Source organism: Carlito syrichta, unplaced genomic scaffold (assembly GCF_000164805.1).
Source record: "Carlito syrichta isolate Samal-C Ts95f unplaced genomic scaffold, Tarsius_syrichta-2.0.1 Scaffold306685, whole genome shotgun sequence".
Lineage (NCBI taxonomy): Eukaryota > Metazoa > Chordata > Mammalia > Primates > Tarsiidae > Carlito > Carlito syrichta.
The window spans coordinates 376,182-391,825 of NW_007250781.1; the positions used below are offsets into that span (position 1 = coordinate 376,182).

A 15,644-nucleotide genomic window follows, 5' to 3' on the forward strand; every position below is an offset into this window, starting at 1 on the left:
CCCTAAAGTAATTAATGATTTGAAGAAGACCCATAGAGAGAGGAAAGTCCCATTCTTGAGAGCATCAGGGTTATGAGCTGTGGAAGATGAGAGATGGCTGCAAACTCTGCCGTTCCTGACACTGCAGGTGAGACTACATCCCCTTCCCTTGAATCTGGGCTGGCTGGGAGACTGCTGTGACTAGTAACACACAGAAGGGAGGCTGTGCCACTTTCCAGGTCTGCCCTGAAAGGACAGACACTTCCGTTTCCTGTCTTGGAATGCCTGCTCCTTGAATGCCCACTCTGGAGGAAGTCAGCACTGTATGACAAAGTCAACCACCCCAGACCACCAGGATGTAAGAAGTCCAGCAAGGTGTGGAGGCCCCAGAGATTGAGATAAAGTGGGAGGAGTCAGGGAGGAGAGCAGGAAGAGGAAGGAGGGTACACGGAGGAAGAAAGAAACCAAGGGAGGAAGGGGAAAAAAGGCTGCATTCCTGGGGAGCTTGCTGAGATGTAGAAAGAGTCTCTGACTGGGTCACACACAAAATCTCTGATTCAACAGTCGGCATCTTCTGTCACCTTCTGGTCTCTGCTTAAGCACCCTTCCCTGTTGTCACTGCTGCTAACAAACACAGAAGCCAGCCCACGTACCAGCTGACCAAGTTGTCAGACCGCCAACAGTGTTTTTCATCATGGTAGCCTTTCTTCCCCTTCTCCGTTCAAGTCTACCCTTGAACCTCCCTGACCTGCTCAGGCCAGTCACACCCATCATCTCTTCTGGGGACTTGGCCATGAGTTCTGTCATTTCTCCTACCCTGCTGTCCATCCTAACCCCTACCTCATCTCCTATGCAAAGAGGAGTATATTTTTTCAGAAGGCACTAAGGACATCATCTTGCCCAGGCTGCATTGAGAACTGACCTGCCACAGGGCTGGTTCTTAGGGTAGTCAGCCAAACCTGTATGCCCAGAACCAAAGGGTTTCCAGGGATGTGGGATTTTCAGTGCTCAAGCAGGGGTGTCCTGGGCCAACCGGGCCTGTGCTCTGAGGCTGACCTGTCCAGTGCCCTGGGTCACCATAGCAGATGAGGCTCATGGAGTCTGGGGAAGAAAAACAGTGGGGTGTTTCCACTGAACTAGCACACTCCCCAGCAGCCCAGTTTATATATAGCTGAGGTGAGGAAACCTGCCCACAGACAGGCATAACGATCAGTAGCATTCTGCGGGAGTATTGGTCAATGAGCCAAGAAGGTCCAACCAATGAGCTAAACACAGGCCGACAGCATCGAGCCCCGGCATGCGCACCACCTTAGCACCCAGGCCTGCCATCCATTCCAACACTCCCTCCAGCGCCCACCACACCAGTCTTTACAGAAGGTTCTGACAACACCAGTTGCTAAATGAGAATTCACTCACACGCAACCAGTAAATAAGAGAGTGTGTGAACCACAGAGGGCAGAGGTGCATTTTTTTGGGCAAGGAAGGCCAGAGCAGCAGGAATACAATGACCACCCTCAGCAGAAAAGGGAAAGCCCTTAGCACTAGAGGCCAAGTCCCTTTGATTGTATTTTTGAAAACAAAAGCCAAGTGCCTGCTGCCTTCCAGCCTAGCCACCGGTCATTAGCAGCCAATTAACCCCTGTTCTCCCATGAGCCCTGAGGCTCCACAACCTTTGCAGCTGTGTCAAAGTGGAATTACAGTGAATGCATACAACTGTTGAGAGGATTTACATATTTCAAATACAAAGGTCCTCTTCCCCAGAGCTGGGGTTTGTTTAAGGAAAAAAGATAGCATGCTCTCCAGTCTCAGGTTATTACTTGACTGACTGTGAAATGTCATGAGGATTTCCAGGAACGGGTACCACACGTGTCCAGCATCTCTGGTCCCTAAACCATGAGCTCCTTTGGAGTAGGGCCAGCGTCTCTCCTGCTCAGCATGTGTACCAGAGCCTGGTTCTGGGGCTGGCAGAAGTGTGACTTGAGAGGAACCAACACAATCTCGCCTGCAGAAACAGGACTAAGATCCTAGATGAACCTCACTGCTCAGAAATAACAGATAGCCTGGCTTCCAGGCATGCTGCTCCCTTTCCATGAGACCCACATGAGGTCCCAAAAGCTCTCTACTGACTTCCTTGACTGCAGCAGAGAAGGCAGGAAAGTCCCAATAGATGTGATGAACACAGAAAAATAACTGAAAAGGCCCATGAGCCCAGAGGACAGGACTTTTTTTTTTTTTTTTGAGTTGGAGTCTCCCTCTGTCAGCCAGACCGGGGTGCAGTGGCCGCTCCCGGCCACGGCAGCCTCGACCTGCTGGGCTCCGGCGATCCTTCCGCCTCAGCCTTCCAAGTAGCCAGAATTGCAGGCATGCGCTACCACGCCCAGCTGACTTTTTGATTTATTGTAGAGATGAGGTCTTGCTGCCCAGGCGGGTCTTTTAAAACAATGAAGTGAGATGTCAGTGAGCCTTACGCTCTAGAGATGGCTGCTGGTTCGATTCCAGGCTCTGCCACTTACATGCTAAGTGTCCTTCCACAGGTTCCCCAACTGTGCCTCAGTTTCCTCACCTGCAGAATGGAGGTAATCATAGTGCCTACCTGATAGGATTGTTGTGAGGCGTCAGTGAGATAAAAAATGGAGACTGCTTACTTTGCATAGGGCCTGGAACATAATAAGCCCTCAACTTACTCTGGAGTTTTTGAGATTTTTTTTTTAAAAGCCCTCAATAAAGGTATTTTAGCAAACTAGACACTAATAATAATAAATAGTTCAAGCATGGTGGCTCATGCCTAAAATCCCGGCACTTTGGGAGGCTAAGGCAGAAGAATTGCTTGAGGCCAGGAGTTTGAGACCAGCCTGGCCAACACAGCAAGATCCCATCCCAAAAGTTAAAAAATAAATAATAAAATAAAATTTAAAAGGAAAATAACAATAATAACAAGCATGTGTAAGGACCAAGCCATAACTAGCTTGGCCTTCAGGGTCCCACTCCATATAAAACCAGGGAAACAACATGGGGTCACATCATCAAGCAAGCCGTCAAAAAACAGAACCAAGAGAATCAGTCCTGGCAGGTCCAGGACATGCACCACCGCAGACCCAGCAGGAAGAACTACTGCTGGAACCACATGGGTGCTGGCTGGGGTGTGAGGGAATGCAGGGATGGAACAAAGGAGACAGCAGTCTTCTGTCTCTAATGACAAACAAGAAAACAAAGCACACATAAATGTAAAATAAAATTTCAGTGAGGAAGGGAGAAGTGGAAGATAATGTAAAATCTAATTAAACTTTATGTTTTATTTTATTTTATTGTTGAATTGGAGTCTCACTCTGTCACCCAGACTGGAGTACAGTAGCACGCTCCTGGTAACTGCAGCCTCGACCTGCTGGACTCTGGCAAGCCTTCTGCTCAGCCTTCCAAGTAGCCTGAACTACAGGCAAGCGCTAACACGCCCAGCTAATTTTTTATTTATTGTAGAGACAAGGTCTCGCCAAGTTGCCCAGGCGGGTCTCCTTCACAACCACTGGGCCCAGCCTAAACTTTATGTTTTAAAGTGACTAAAGTGGCCTGAAAATCCTAAAATAAAGAAAATGTATGTGGCAGTTCATTTGCATGAAACATCCATCAGCTCACAGAGGCTTCCCATGCTGGAGCTGGGAGCCAAGTTCTCAAAATCAACCAAAGACAGCAAATGTGTGAAACATGCTCTTTGCATTTTGTTTTACTGAAGCTATGAGAGTGATAAGGCCAATGATAGTGACATACTGCTGATATAACCCAGTGCTTCCAAAAGTCCAAAAGATGCGGAGATACGTTTTTATTAAAACACTGCAAAATTGGGGGGAGGGGGAGGGGATTAACAGTAGCAAATATCTGTCTGGGGCTGGGAAAACACCTTTTATCAACAGGGTGTTTGAATGAAACGTAATTGTATACCTAACCCTTAACTGTACCCCACAAAACTATAATAAAAATACTGATTAAATATTAAAAAAAAAAAAAAAAAAAAAAAAAACACTGCAAAATTCATCAGATGTGACATACACCATGAGCTTAAATTCTGACCCATTTTAATATTATACTGTCTAAAATACATTGTTTCAGGCACTTCATATAATTACCTAGATAACCATTATTTATGGCCAGGCACAGTGGATCATACCTGTAATCCCAGCACTTTGGGAAGCCAAGGCAGGAGGATTGCTTGAGGCCAAGAGTTTAAGATTAGCCTGGGCACCATAGCAAGACCTTGTCTCTACCAAAAAAAAAAAAAATTTTAATACACATTATTTCAAAAAGTACACCAGGGATGATGGCTCAAACCTGGAAGCAGGAGCACTGTTTAAGCCCAGAAGTTCAAGACCAGCTGAGGCAACGTAGAGAGACCCTATCTATCTCTTAAAAAAAAAAAAAAGCAAAAAGTGTTTTTAAGAACACAAAGCACCTAATAATACATAAACATTCCTCTTTAAAAACTTAGATGAGGCCAGGCGCAGTGGCTCACGCCTATAATCCCAGCACTTTGGGAGGCTAAGGCAAAAGAATTACCTGAGCCCAGGAGTTCAAGACCAGCCTGGGTAACTTGGTGAGACCTTGCCTGTAAAATAAATCGAGAAATTAGTCAGTGTGGTGGCATGTGCCTGTGCTTCCAGCTGCTTGGAAGGCTGAGGTGGAAGGATCACCTGAGCCCAGTAGGTCAAGGCTGAGGTGGCTGTGAGTGTGCTACTGCACTCCAGTCTGAGCAACAGTGAGACTCCAACTCAAAAAGTAAATAAGTAAATAAATAAATATAAAAACTTAGATGAAGGCAGTTTTGCTTTCACGTAAGCACTCCTTCACAACCATCAATGTTCACCCATTTAAAGTGCCTTCATTATTCTTTCATGATAGTCCTTGTCTTCACCTTTTCCATGGACTATACAGCATTCTAAAACACATCTGAGATTACTCAGAAACAAAGTGATTCTACAAACATCTACATGCAGAGAAGAACAATGCTGGTAGCAACTAATCCTTGGCTCAGCAAAGAAAAATCATTACTCAGAGGACTTGGTTTAATTACCCATTCTGTGAAGAAACATGTTTGCAGCAAAACCACACTGGAAGATCCCAGTGGACAAAGTAGAAAAAAGTACCAGAGTCATCCATGACTGGACTTGTAAGCAGAGTTCTAAAGCTGGATGTTTCCCGCTGAGGTCATCATATTCTGCTGTATTCGAACCCAAGAGCAAGATTTGACGTAAGGCGGGAATGTTCTGCTCATGTAGAATTAATTCATAAGTCCTTATAGCAAATGGATGCCATTTCACAAGGAGGAAGAGAATTAAAATAAAAGGAAGTGCCAAGGAGGAGCTGGAACCTCACTCATCTCAACATGTACTGACAGCTCCCCATGTGGGGCTCAACATTTAATATGTTTAATTCATTAGCTTAAGCGTGAAAAATAAGACAATAAGAAAAAAAGATCTGGGATTGCTTAATCCAGAGAGAGGAAGTTAAAGTACAAGAAATGTTAAAGAATTGGCAATTAACAACTCTTAGATGTCTACAAAAAGGTATGCCCAGGGCAAGAAATACTGCAGTTAGATATTAAGAGACATCCTTCTACTTAGAAAGGGCTCAAAATGAAGTGCACCACCAAAGGAGGCTGATTATGTCACTAGGAACTTTGAAGTAAAGGGCAAAATACGACATCATTAAGTGCAATTTAGCCCAGAAACATGAAGAAAAGAAAAAAACTAGAAGTGAATGACCCGCTTTTTTGTTTAAAGCAGGATTAGAAAGATTAGAAAATATAGTTTATCTGAAAGTAAATTAGAGAGACAAAAAGAAAGAAAAGATGTGAATGATTATCTTAAAACATCTTCACAGATTCATAATTCTCCCAGGACCATTTTTCTGAGATACTTTCTAGGCCAAATCTCAATAAGTCCAAGTAGGTTGGCACTCCCAACAATAAGCAATAAGCAAAGACCTAAACTTACCTTATCCAATATGGCAGCCATTAGCTACACATGGCTTTTGGCACTTGAAATGTGGCTGGTCCTGACTGAGGCATGCTATAAGTATAAATTACACCAAGATTCTGAGGACTTAGCACAAAATTCTTAGTACCAAAAGTGGGAAAAGGGGAAATGAATAGCACTGAATGTGTATGTTAGAAAAGAAGAAAGAACCAAAATCAGTAATCTAAGTTTCCTCCTTAGATAGCTAGAAAAAGAAGAGAAAGGCCAGGTGTGGTGGCTCATGTCTGTAATCCCTATTCTTTGGGAGGCCAAGGTGGGAAGATTGCTTGAGGCCAAGAGTTCGAGACCAGACTGGCAACTCTGGCTCTACAAATTAATTAAAAATAAATAAATAAATAGCAAATTAAATCTAAAGTATACAGAATAAAATAAATAATAAAAATTAGAGCAGAAATTTGTGAAGTTGAAAACAGGAAATCAGTAGAGAAAAATCAAACCAAAAGCTGGCTCTTTGAACAAACAAATAAAATCAATAGGCCTCAGACAGGATAACTAAGAAAAAAGAGGACACAAATTACTAATATCAGAAATGAAACAGGGGATTTCACTATAGACTCCATGGACATTAAAGGACATTAAAGGAATATTATGAACAACTCTATATACACAAATTTGATACCTTAGATGAAAAGACCAATTTATTGAAAGGCACAATCTGCCAAAACTCTCACAAGAAGAAATAGACAGTTTTAATAGGCCTATATCTATTAAAGAAATTGAATCAATATTTAATAACCTTCCAAAAAGAAAGCACCAGACCCAGATACCGAGTTCACTGGTGAATTCTATAAAGCAGTTAAGGAATAAACTCTACCAATTTGCTACAATCTCTTTCAGAAGACAGAAACACAGAGAATATTATTTCCTAACTCATTCTATGAGGTCAGAATCTAGCTTAATGCCAAAACCAAATTTTTTTTTAAGTTATAAAAAAAAGAAAACTACAGCCCAATATCTCTAATGACCGTAAATGCAAAAATACTCAACAAAATATTAGCAAACCAAATCCAACAATGTATAAAAAGACCATAATTAACAGAGATTTATCCCAAGTATGCAAGGCTGGTTCAGTATTCAAAAATCAATTAATTAATCAATAGGCTAAAGAAAAATCACATAATTATATTGACAAATGCAGAAAAAGCATCTGACGAAATCCAATACCAGTTTATGACCAAAAAAAAAAAAAAAAAACCTCTCAGCAAACTAGGAATAGAGAGGAACTTCCTCAACTTGTTATCAAACATCTACAAAAACCTACAGCTAACATTATACTTCATAGTGAGAAACTAGAAGTTTTCCTACTAAGAGCAGAAACAAGCAAAAGATGTCCCCTCCCACTACTCTCATCATCGTACTGGAAGTCCTAGCTAACGCAAAAAGGCAAGAAAAAAGAAATAAAAGGTATAATGACTGAGGCTAGGTGTGATGGCTCATGCCTATAATAGCACTTTGGGAGACAGAGGCAAGAGGACTGCCTGGGGTCCCTGAGCCCAGGAGTTTGAGACCAGCCTGGACAACTTGGCAAGCTCTTGCCTCTAAAATAAATTTAAAAATTAGCCAGGCATGATGGCATATGCCTGTGGTTTCAGCTACTTGGAAGGCTGAGGTGGAAGGGTCGCCTGAGCCCATCAGGTAGAGGCTACAGTGGCCGTGAGTGTGCCACTGCACTCTAGCCTGGGCGACAGAATAAGGCTCCAACTTAAAAAAAAAGAAGAAAAAAAAGAAGGTATGATGATTAGGAAGAAATAAACTAAAAATTATCTTTGCTCACAAATGGCGTGATAATCCAAGGAGAAAATCCATAGGAATCAACAACAACAAAAAATCTCCTGGAACTGATAAGTGACTACAACAAGGTTGCAGGATATAAGGTTACTATACAAAAGTCAATCACTTTCCCATACATCAGCAATGAGCAAATGAAATTTGAAATTTAAAATGCAGTACCACGGTTGGGCATGGTGGCTCACACCTATAATTCTGGCACTTTGGGAGACTGAGGATCCCTTCAGCCAGGAGTTCGAGACCAAGCAAACCTGGGCAACATAGAGAGACCGCATCTCTACAAAAAATAAAAAATTATCCAAGTGTGGAAGCACATGCCTGTAGTCACAGGTACTCAGGAGGCTGAGGCAGATGGATCACCTGAGCCCAAGAGATCAAGGCTGAAGTGAGCTATGATTAGGCCACTGCACTCTAGCCTGGGCAACAGAGTGAAACTCTGATTCTAAATAAATAAACAAACAAACAATACCACTTATATTAGCACACCCAAAATTGAAATACTTAAGTATAAATCTAACATGTACAAGATCTATATGGAAAAAAACTACCAAACTAATTAAAGAAATCAAGGTACTAAATAAATGAAGAGATATTCCATGTTCATGGACAGTGAGATTCAATATAGTCAAGGTGTCAGGTCTTCCCAGCTTGATCTATAGATTCAATGCAGTGCAATGTAATCCCAGACAAAATTCAGCAAGTTATTTTGTGGATACCAACAAAACGATGCTAAAGTTTACAAAGAGAGGCAAAAGAGCCAGAATAGTCAATACAAGATTGAAAGAGAAGAACAAAGTTGGAGGATTGATGCTACACAACTTCAAGCTACAGTAATTAAGACAGCATGGTGGTGAAAGAATGGGCAGACAGATCAATAGAACAGAATGGGGAATAGGGGAGGCAAAAAGGTTGTGGTGTGGCAACAGCAGATACTGTGGCTTTAAGAGCGTGCAGGTGCCCACTATTCAGCCGGGCCACCCTGCTGTAGTGTTTCCCTTGGGAGTTGAGCTTGGAGCTAGCCCAAGGACTACTGGGAACCAGCCCTAGACCTCTGCTTGAGGGGCCATCCTCTGAAGACATCCCCAGTGTGTGGAGGCTGCCCATCCCACCCCCTGCCAAACAATGGCCTTTCCCTGTCTCCCATCCCATGGTGAGCCTCATAGGCTGCTCCGGAGTTCCCCTCAAGCTAGGCAGCACCAGTGTTGAAGACAAGGTCCATAGTCAGGCACATGTGCCCTCCTGCCATGAGCCTGCACACAGTCACTGCAGAGCTCACCTGGCAATCACGACGAAGTGCTTTCCAAGGTCCATGCTTCCTGCAGGCCCCTTTGCCCACCGTGGAGGTGGGCACTAACTGTCCTAAGCTTGCAGAGGTTTATAGGCCTTCCCAAAGAGAATGGGATATCTGTACTCCATCCTTTTTACAAAGGAGGGCAGACCTGCATGACTGTCTCCCTCAAATGAGAAAAAACTCCAAGTTGGAGGAACAGGGTAGCAGTTTAATGTGTTCTTTTGGAAGTTAGATGTCATCCCTGATGGAGGCTTGGGAGCGGGCAGCTTGCAGGCCAGAGAAGGGAGGGGCTGAGGCCTGACACTCAGCTTGCTGCCTTAGGGTTATGTTGGTGAGGGCTGCTATGAAGAGTGCGGTCGCTGGGAAGGTGAATTCTAAGACAGTGGGGCAAGGCTTTGTAACTGAAGTTTCTCAGCTGAGATGAGGGCACCACCAGGAAAGCTGTGACACTGGCATTACTCAGCAGGGATGACCTTTGGGGCGAGCCATAAGTGGCTTGGTGAAAAGCTGACCCACGGGAGATACATGAGGTAATAGGATGCACTGTTTGATAATTCAGAAGAAAGAATGGAACCCTGTTTGCTGAGGAGCATTCGTCACTGCTTCCTAAAGTTGTGGCTGTGGGATTATTAAATAAATAAACCCAACATCCCAGTGGTGCGATGATCCAGGGGCTGGGCCCTTCAGGCAACATTATCAGGGGAACTGCTTGCCTCCTGGCCTGAGATTCCCAGGAGAGGTGAAGTGGATTTTATAAGGCTACATGACAAAAAGAAAAGAAGCTTTTCCCTTAAAAGCATCTTCACCCAGAGCCTGGACTTCATGCCATTAAAGTAAAAACAAGCAAACAAACAAAGAACAGAGTCTAGAAAATGGTCAACTGATCTTTGACACAGAAGCATGGGCAATACAATGGAGAAAGGAGTCTCTTCAATAAATGATGCTGGAACAGCTGGACACCAACATGTAAAAAAAAAATAAAAGAGTGAATCTAGACATAGAACCTATGCCCTTTACAAAAATCACTCTAAATGAATCGCAGACCTAAATGCAAACTTGTCAAACTCCTAGAAGACAACACAGGAGTAAATCTAGAAGATGCTGGGGATGGCAATGACTTTTTTCATATAATACACCCAAGGCAGAATCCATGAAAAAAAAAAAGAATTGCTAAGCTGAACCTCATTAAAGTTTTCTGTACTACGAAAGACACTGTCAACAGAATGAAAAGACACGCCACAGATTGAGGGAAAAAATATGCAAAAGACATACCTTTTAAAGGAGTAGAATCCAAAATATTTTTTAAACTTTTAGAACTCAGTAAGAAAGCTGGGCGTGGTGGCTCACACCTGTAATCCCAGGATCACTTGAGACTATGAGTTCAAGAGTAGCCTGGGCAATATAGTGAGACCTCACTTTATCTCTATAAATAATTTAAAAATTTAGCTGAGCATGGTGGGATGCACCTGTAGTTCTAGCTACTCAGGAGGCTGAAGAGGGAGGGTTGCTGGAACCCAGAAGTTCAAGGCTACAGTGAGCCGTGCACTCCAGCATGAGCAACAGAGTGAGACCTCAACTCACAAAGACGGCCAAAGACATTAACAGACACCTCACCAAAGAAGATATATGGATGGCAAATAAGCATATAAAAAGATGATCCACATCATATGTCATCAGGGAAATGTAAATTAAAATGAAATACCACTCATACACCTATCAGAATGGCCAAAATCTATAATATTGACAACACCAAATGTTGGCAAGAATGTGGTGTAACAGGAGCTCTCAATCACTGTTGGTGGGAATGCAAAATGGTATGGCCACTTTGGAAGACAGTGTGGCTGTTTCTCACACAACTAAACATACTCTTAACAGTCAATCTAATAATCACACTCCTTGGTATTTACACAAAAATGTTGAAAACTTATGTCCGCACAAAACCCACTATAAGCACTGATGTTTATAGTAGCTTTATTCATAATTATCTAAACTTAGAAGCAATCAAGATAGACTTCACTGAATGAATAAATAAACTGTGATACATCCAGACAATGGAATATTATTCAATGCTAATAAGAAATTAGCTACCAAGTCATGAAAAAACATGGAGGAGCTGTAGATGCATATTACTGAAAGAAACCAATTAGAAAGCCAAATGCTATAATTCCAACTATCTGACATTATGGAAAAGGTGAAATTATAGAGACAGCAAAAAGATCAGTGGTTGCCAGGAGTTAGCAAGGAGAGAGGGGTAAACAGGCAGAGCACAGAGGATTTGGGGGTGCAGTGAAAATACCCTGTATGCTACTATAATGGCAAATACATGCCATTATCCATATGTCCAGTCATACAGTCTTGCAGCACCAAGAGTGAGCCCTATTGTAAACTGCAAATGTGGGTGATAATGATGTGTCAGTGTAGGTTCATCAACTATAAAAATATACCACTCTGGGGAATGATGTTGGTGAGGCTACACACGTGTAGGCAGAGGGATACGGGAGATCTCTGTACCTTCCTCTTAATGTGCTATGAATCCACAACAGCTCTAAACAAATAAAGCTTTTCAAAGAAAAAAAAGTGTAAAATATTTCATAACAGTCAATAGTGATGACATGGTAAAATCATATTTTTGGATTTATTATCTTTATTTTATATATGTTCAGTAAAATAAAATACATTTTTAAAATTAATTTCACCTGTCTATTTTTATTTTTTAATACGGCAACCAGAACTTAAAATGACATGTTTGGCTCATGCTTGGGGCTTGCACTGTTTCTACTGGGCAGGGTTGACCTAAGCAATCCAGGAAACACCACCACATCAGACACACCTGGGTCCTGATCGATTTCAAAGCATGAACAAAGGAAGGAATAGAGAAAGGTGAATGGTAATGGGAGCATTCCGAGGACACGTGGTAAGTGCAGCAGCAGCAGCAATAATTACATGTTTTATGTAATAAGCATCAACAATGACTTTCCAGAAAAGGTGATGCTAGATCACAGTGTTGTTTTGTCCGGAAAGGGCTGCCTACCTTTGACAAGCTCCGGCCTGTATGTCTTTCGCAGCTGCTCCAGGAAGCTGTTGTAGAAGCCCTCTGCCTGCTCTGCTGGCATTGCCAGGTGGAAGTCAGGCTTGTTCCCCTTGAGGACGCACTGGAGGGTGAACTGGCTGACACACAGCACCTCGTACTGCTTGTCCATCACGCTCTTTGACCAGTGCTTCCCACTCTCATCCTCAAACACACGCAGGTTCAAAATCTTTCGAACCCTATGGGGAAAAAAAGCAGTGAGAGAGACCTGAAGGATTAGGAGCCCCTGACATATTCCATCCCCTAAAATGGCACTAGCACCCTGCAGAATAAGGACATGAGATGACTCCATCTCCTACAGGAGGCTCAAGTTTGGGCAAGTTACTCATCTACCCAGGCTTCAGTTTCCTCAGCCTGTGATCCTGAGTCCTCATAATCCTATCCCACAGGGCTGCTTTGGGATTTCATTCTTTTTTACCAATCCCTACAATTCATAGCAGCTTCCAATGGGACTTGGGCACGATGACAACCATCCACTCTCTTCGGTTTGGAGAAAAGTCAAAACATGGGTCCGATTCTAACTTATCATGGAAGAATTCATCACATTGGGATTAATGTCACCCCATTTTTATACCCTTCAAGCAGCTACTCAAAATAAACAATTCAGCAAATACTCTGAGAGAAAAATCCATGGTTATTGTAACTATGCAGAGAGATCTGAAGAAAGACACTTTGACAGCTGTGTTACACGCTCCTTAAGCCCCAGAGGGGCTTGCCCTGTACCTGTAGATGAAAAATGGCAAAGAAATGGACCAGGTAACGTCCACAGGGTCAGATGTGAGATCAGGTAACATCCACAGGGTCAAATATGAGAAGCATGGCAGAGAACCACCAGTATGAAAGCTGAAATCACACCATTTGAGAGTCGCCCTTTGGACAAAGGCAGTTCCAAAGGTCTAAAATGCCAAACACGGCCTCTTCCCATGGGTCTCCTCGGGGAAGGCACTATTCATCATTCCCTCTCCACAGCCAGGGTTTGTCTCACGTTAAGTCACATCTCTTAAGCACCAGGCTAAGTATTAGCTCTCCAGTATGTCAAAGCCATAGAGATTCAAACCCAGAGCCCTAGTTTTTAATCATGACACCATTACATGGCTTCTTTGAGTATCCAGGGGACAGTTGTTAAAGTACCACCACGCTGAAGTGGTCCTGAACTGTCCTGGTCAGTCATCGATGCCTTAGCAGGAATTAGGTTCCAAGTCTGATTTTTAATCTAATACAAAAGGGACAATTGGCAGGGTTATACCCAGGTTCCGGGCACCAAAGACAAGAATAAGGAGATCCCAGCATCTGAAGTAAATGTGCCAAGGGGTGTTGGGGAAGAGGGATGCATGGAGGGGCTGATGCCCTCCGAGAGCTAGCCAGACAGCATGGATGAAAGCTCCCCCACCTTAGTAAAGAGAGCACTGGCCTCGAGGTAAGGCAGCCCAGATCCCAATTTGGGTTCAGGTTTTTTGCTGTGTGTGTGTGCATGACCTGGGGCAAGGAATTTAACTTCTCTGACTTCCAGATTCTTCCATGTACAATGAACAACTAGGTATTTTTAAAATGCATAAATAATTCCCAGATCATATTGCTCACATTAAAAAAGAGAAATCATCAAGTGCAGTGGTGCATACCCATAAATGTAGAACTTTGGGAGGCCGCGGTGACAGGATTGTTTGAGCCCAGGAGTTCAAAACCAGTCTGGGCATCACAGCAAGACCTCGTCTCTACAAAATACTAAAAAATTAGTCAGGCATAGTGGCACACACCTGTAGTCCCAGCTATTTGGGAGGTAGAGGTAGAAGAGTCACTGAGCCAGGAGTTCAAGGCTGTGATCATGCCACTGCACTCTAGCCCAGAAAACAGAGTGAGACCCCGACTCAAAAAAAAAAAAAAAGAGAAATCGTATGTAAGAAGAGATTCAGTTTTTGCATTAAGAGAACATGGTGTAGGCCACAGCAGCAAACAGAGGTCAGTGGTGCCCCCACTCTATGGCTGACTCAGTGGTAAGGTCTGACACATTACCCTTCCTCAGTCTCCTCTGAAACATGGAGATACTATATCCAGTGAGACAATGGATAAAAGAGACAGGGGCTCAATTCACAGGCACAAATATGAGAGGAGACACCCCCCAAAAATGATTTTTTGAAGGATGGGCCCCTTGTAGTACAGGTTTCCCCCTTAGGTGAGTGTTCTAGGAACCTATTAGCAGCCAGCATTGTTGTGAGAGGCTACATTTGGCTTCCATGAATTTTTTTTGAGATTCTTTCAACTTGTTTGCCCATTTCCTGATGGGTAATTTACAAATGCACCTGCCCACACCACATTTTTGACCAAAAATGGCATAACCCCCATGCCCCTATTCACTTGATCTCACCCCAAATGACTTTTGTTTGATTCCCCAGACGCAAAAAGTCCTCAAAGGGAAACGTTTTGCCAGTGTGGGAGAGGTGAAATAAAAAATGGCAGAAGCCCTAAAAGGCACCAAAATGGATAAGTTCAAAAACTGTTTTGAGCAGTGGGAAAAGCATCTCGATAGGTGTATCGTATCAAACGAAGAGGACTTTGAAGGGGATTGAAGTTTAGACATGTAAGAATAAATACAGACTTTGTATAAATAAATTCTGGATTTTCCTGGGGTCGCCTTTGTACTACAGAAGCTCCTAGCATCACCACCACACACCCCACTCGAACAGCAAAGACTTAGAAATGTGCATCTTACATGTGCCCCAGTTCCTTTTGCGTATCTTCCAGAGAAATTCCCAGCAACACACAGATGCCCCGGCCAATGGCACTTATCTGCTCTCCTCCAACTGGAAAGGAGCCAAAAGGGAAAGAAGAAGTCAGAAGTGAACAGGCAGTGAAATGCTTTCAAGAAACCCAGGAAGCCTTTAAACATCACATATACTTCCTATAACTAATTTGGTTAAAGTCAATAGACATGCAAGAATAAAAGGAGTTACATAAATACAGTGAGATGATATTAATTCCCATCCATCTGATCGTCTGGTGAACAGGAGCTATAAAGTGAAAAACCATTCAGCAGGACCTTGGGGTCACATATTCATCTGTGCTGCCCTGGGTAAGATACAGAAACATTCTATGGCTGAATTTGCCCATCTGTAAAAACAGAACAGTGTTTTCCTCCCCCAGAGAATCCAGCTCAGCTATGTCAGTTCTCAGTAAGCTGAGTCCTGCTCTTTTTGGAAATCAGAAAATCTGGTAACATAGTATACAGAAAGTACAAAGTAGAAAACGTTCCTGTCATAAAAACAAATGTTGTTCCTACTTACTGCAGAGAAGATACATTATCTATAAAAACCATGATTTATGTGTTAAGCCTCAACTCTGCAAACTGCTATTATTTCCCAGTTTACATTCTAAGCCAGTGACCTCCAAATCTTTTTTTTTTTTTTTTTGAGTTGGAATCTCACTCTGTCGCCCAGACTGGAGTGCAGTGGCCGCTCGCGGCCACCACAGCCTCGACCTG

The 15,644-nt window shown here is 43.0% G+C and overlaps 1 protein-coding gene across 1 annotated transcript in view; it reads right to left on the reverse strand.

Annotated features, from left to right (window-relative positions):
- DTD1 (D-tyrosyl-tRNA deacylase 1) overlaps positions 1–14,975 on the reverse strand; it is a 132,570-nt gene extending 117,595 nt beyond the window's left edge. Inside the window, exons 1-2 of the mRNA XM_021715113.1 lie at positions 14,877–14,975; positions 12,113–12,348 (exon numbers count right to left, since the gene is read on the reverse strand). Of these exons, the coding sequence (XP_021570788.1) occupies positions 12,113–12,348; positions 14,877–14,878 (238 nt within the window). The 5' untranslated portion in view covers positions 14,879–14,975. The remainder of the gene's footprint in view (positions 1–12,112; positions 12,349–14,876) is intronic.
- Positions 14,976–15,644: the final 669 nt, after the last annotated feature.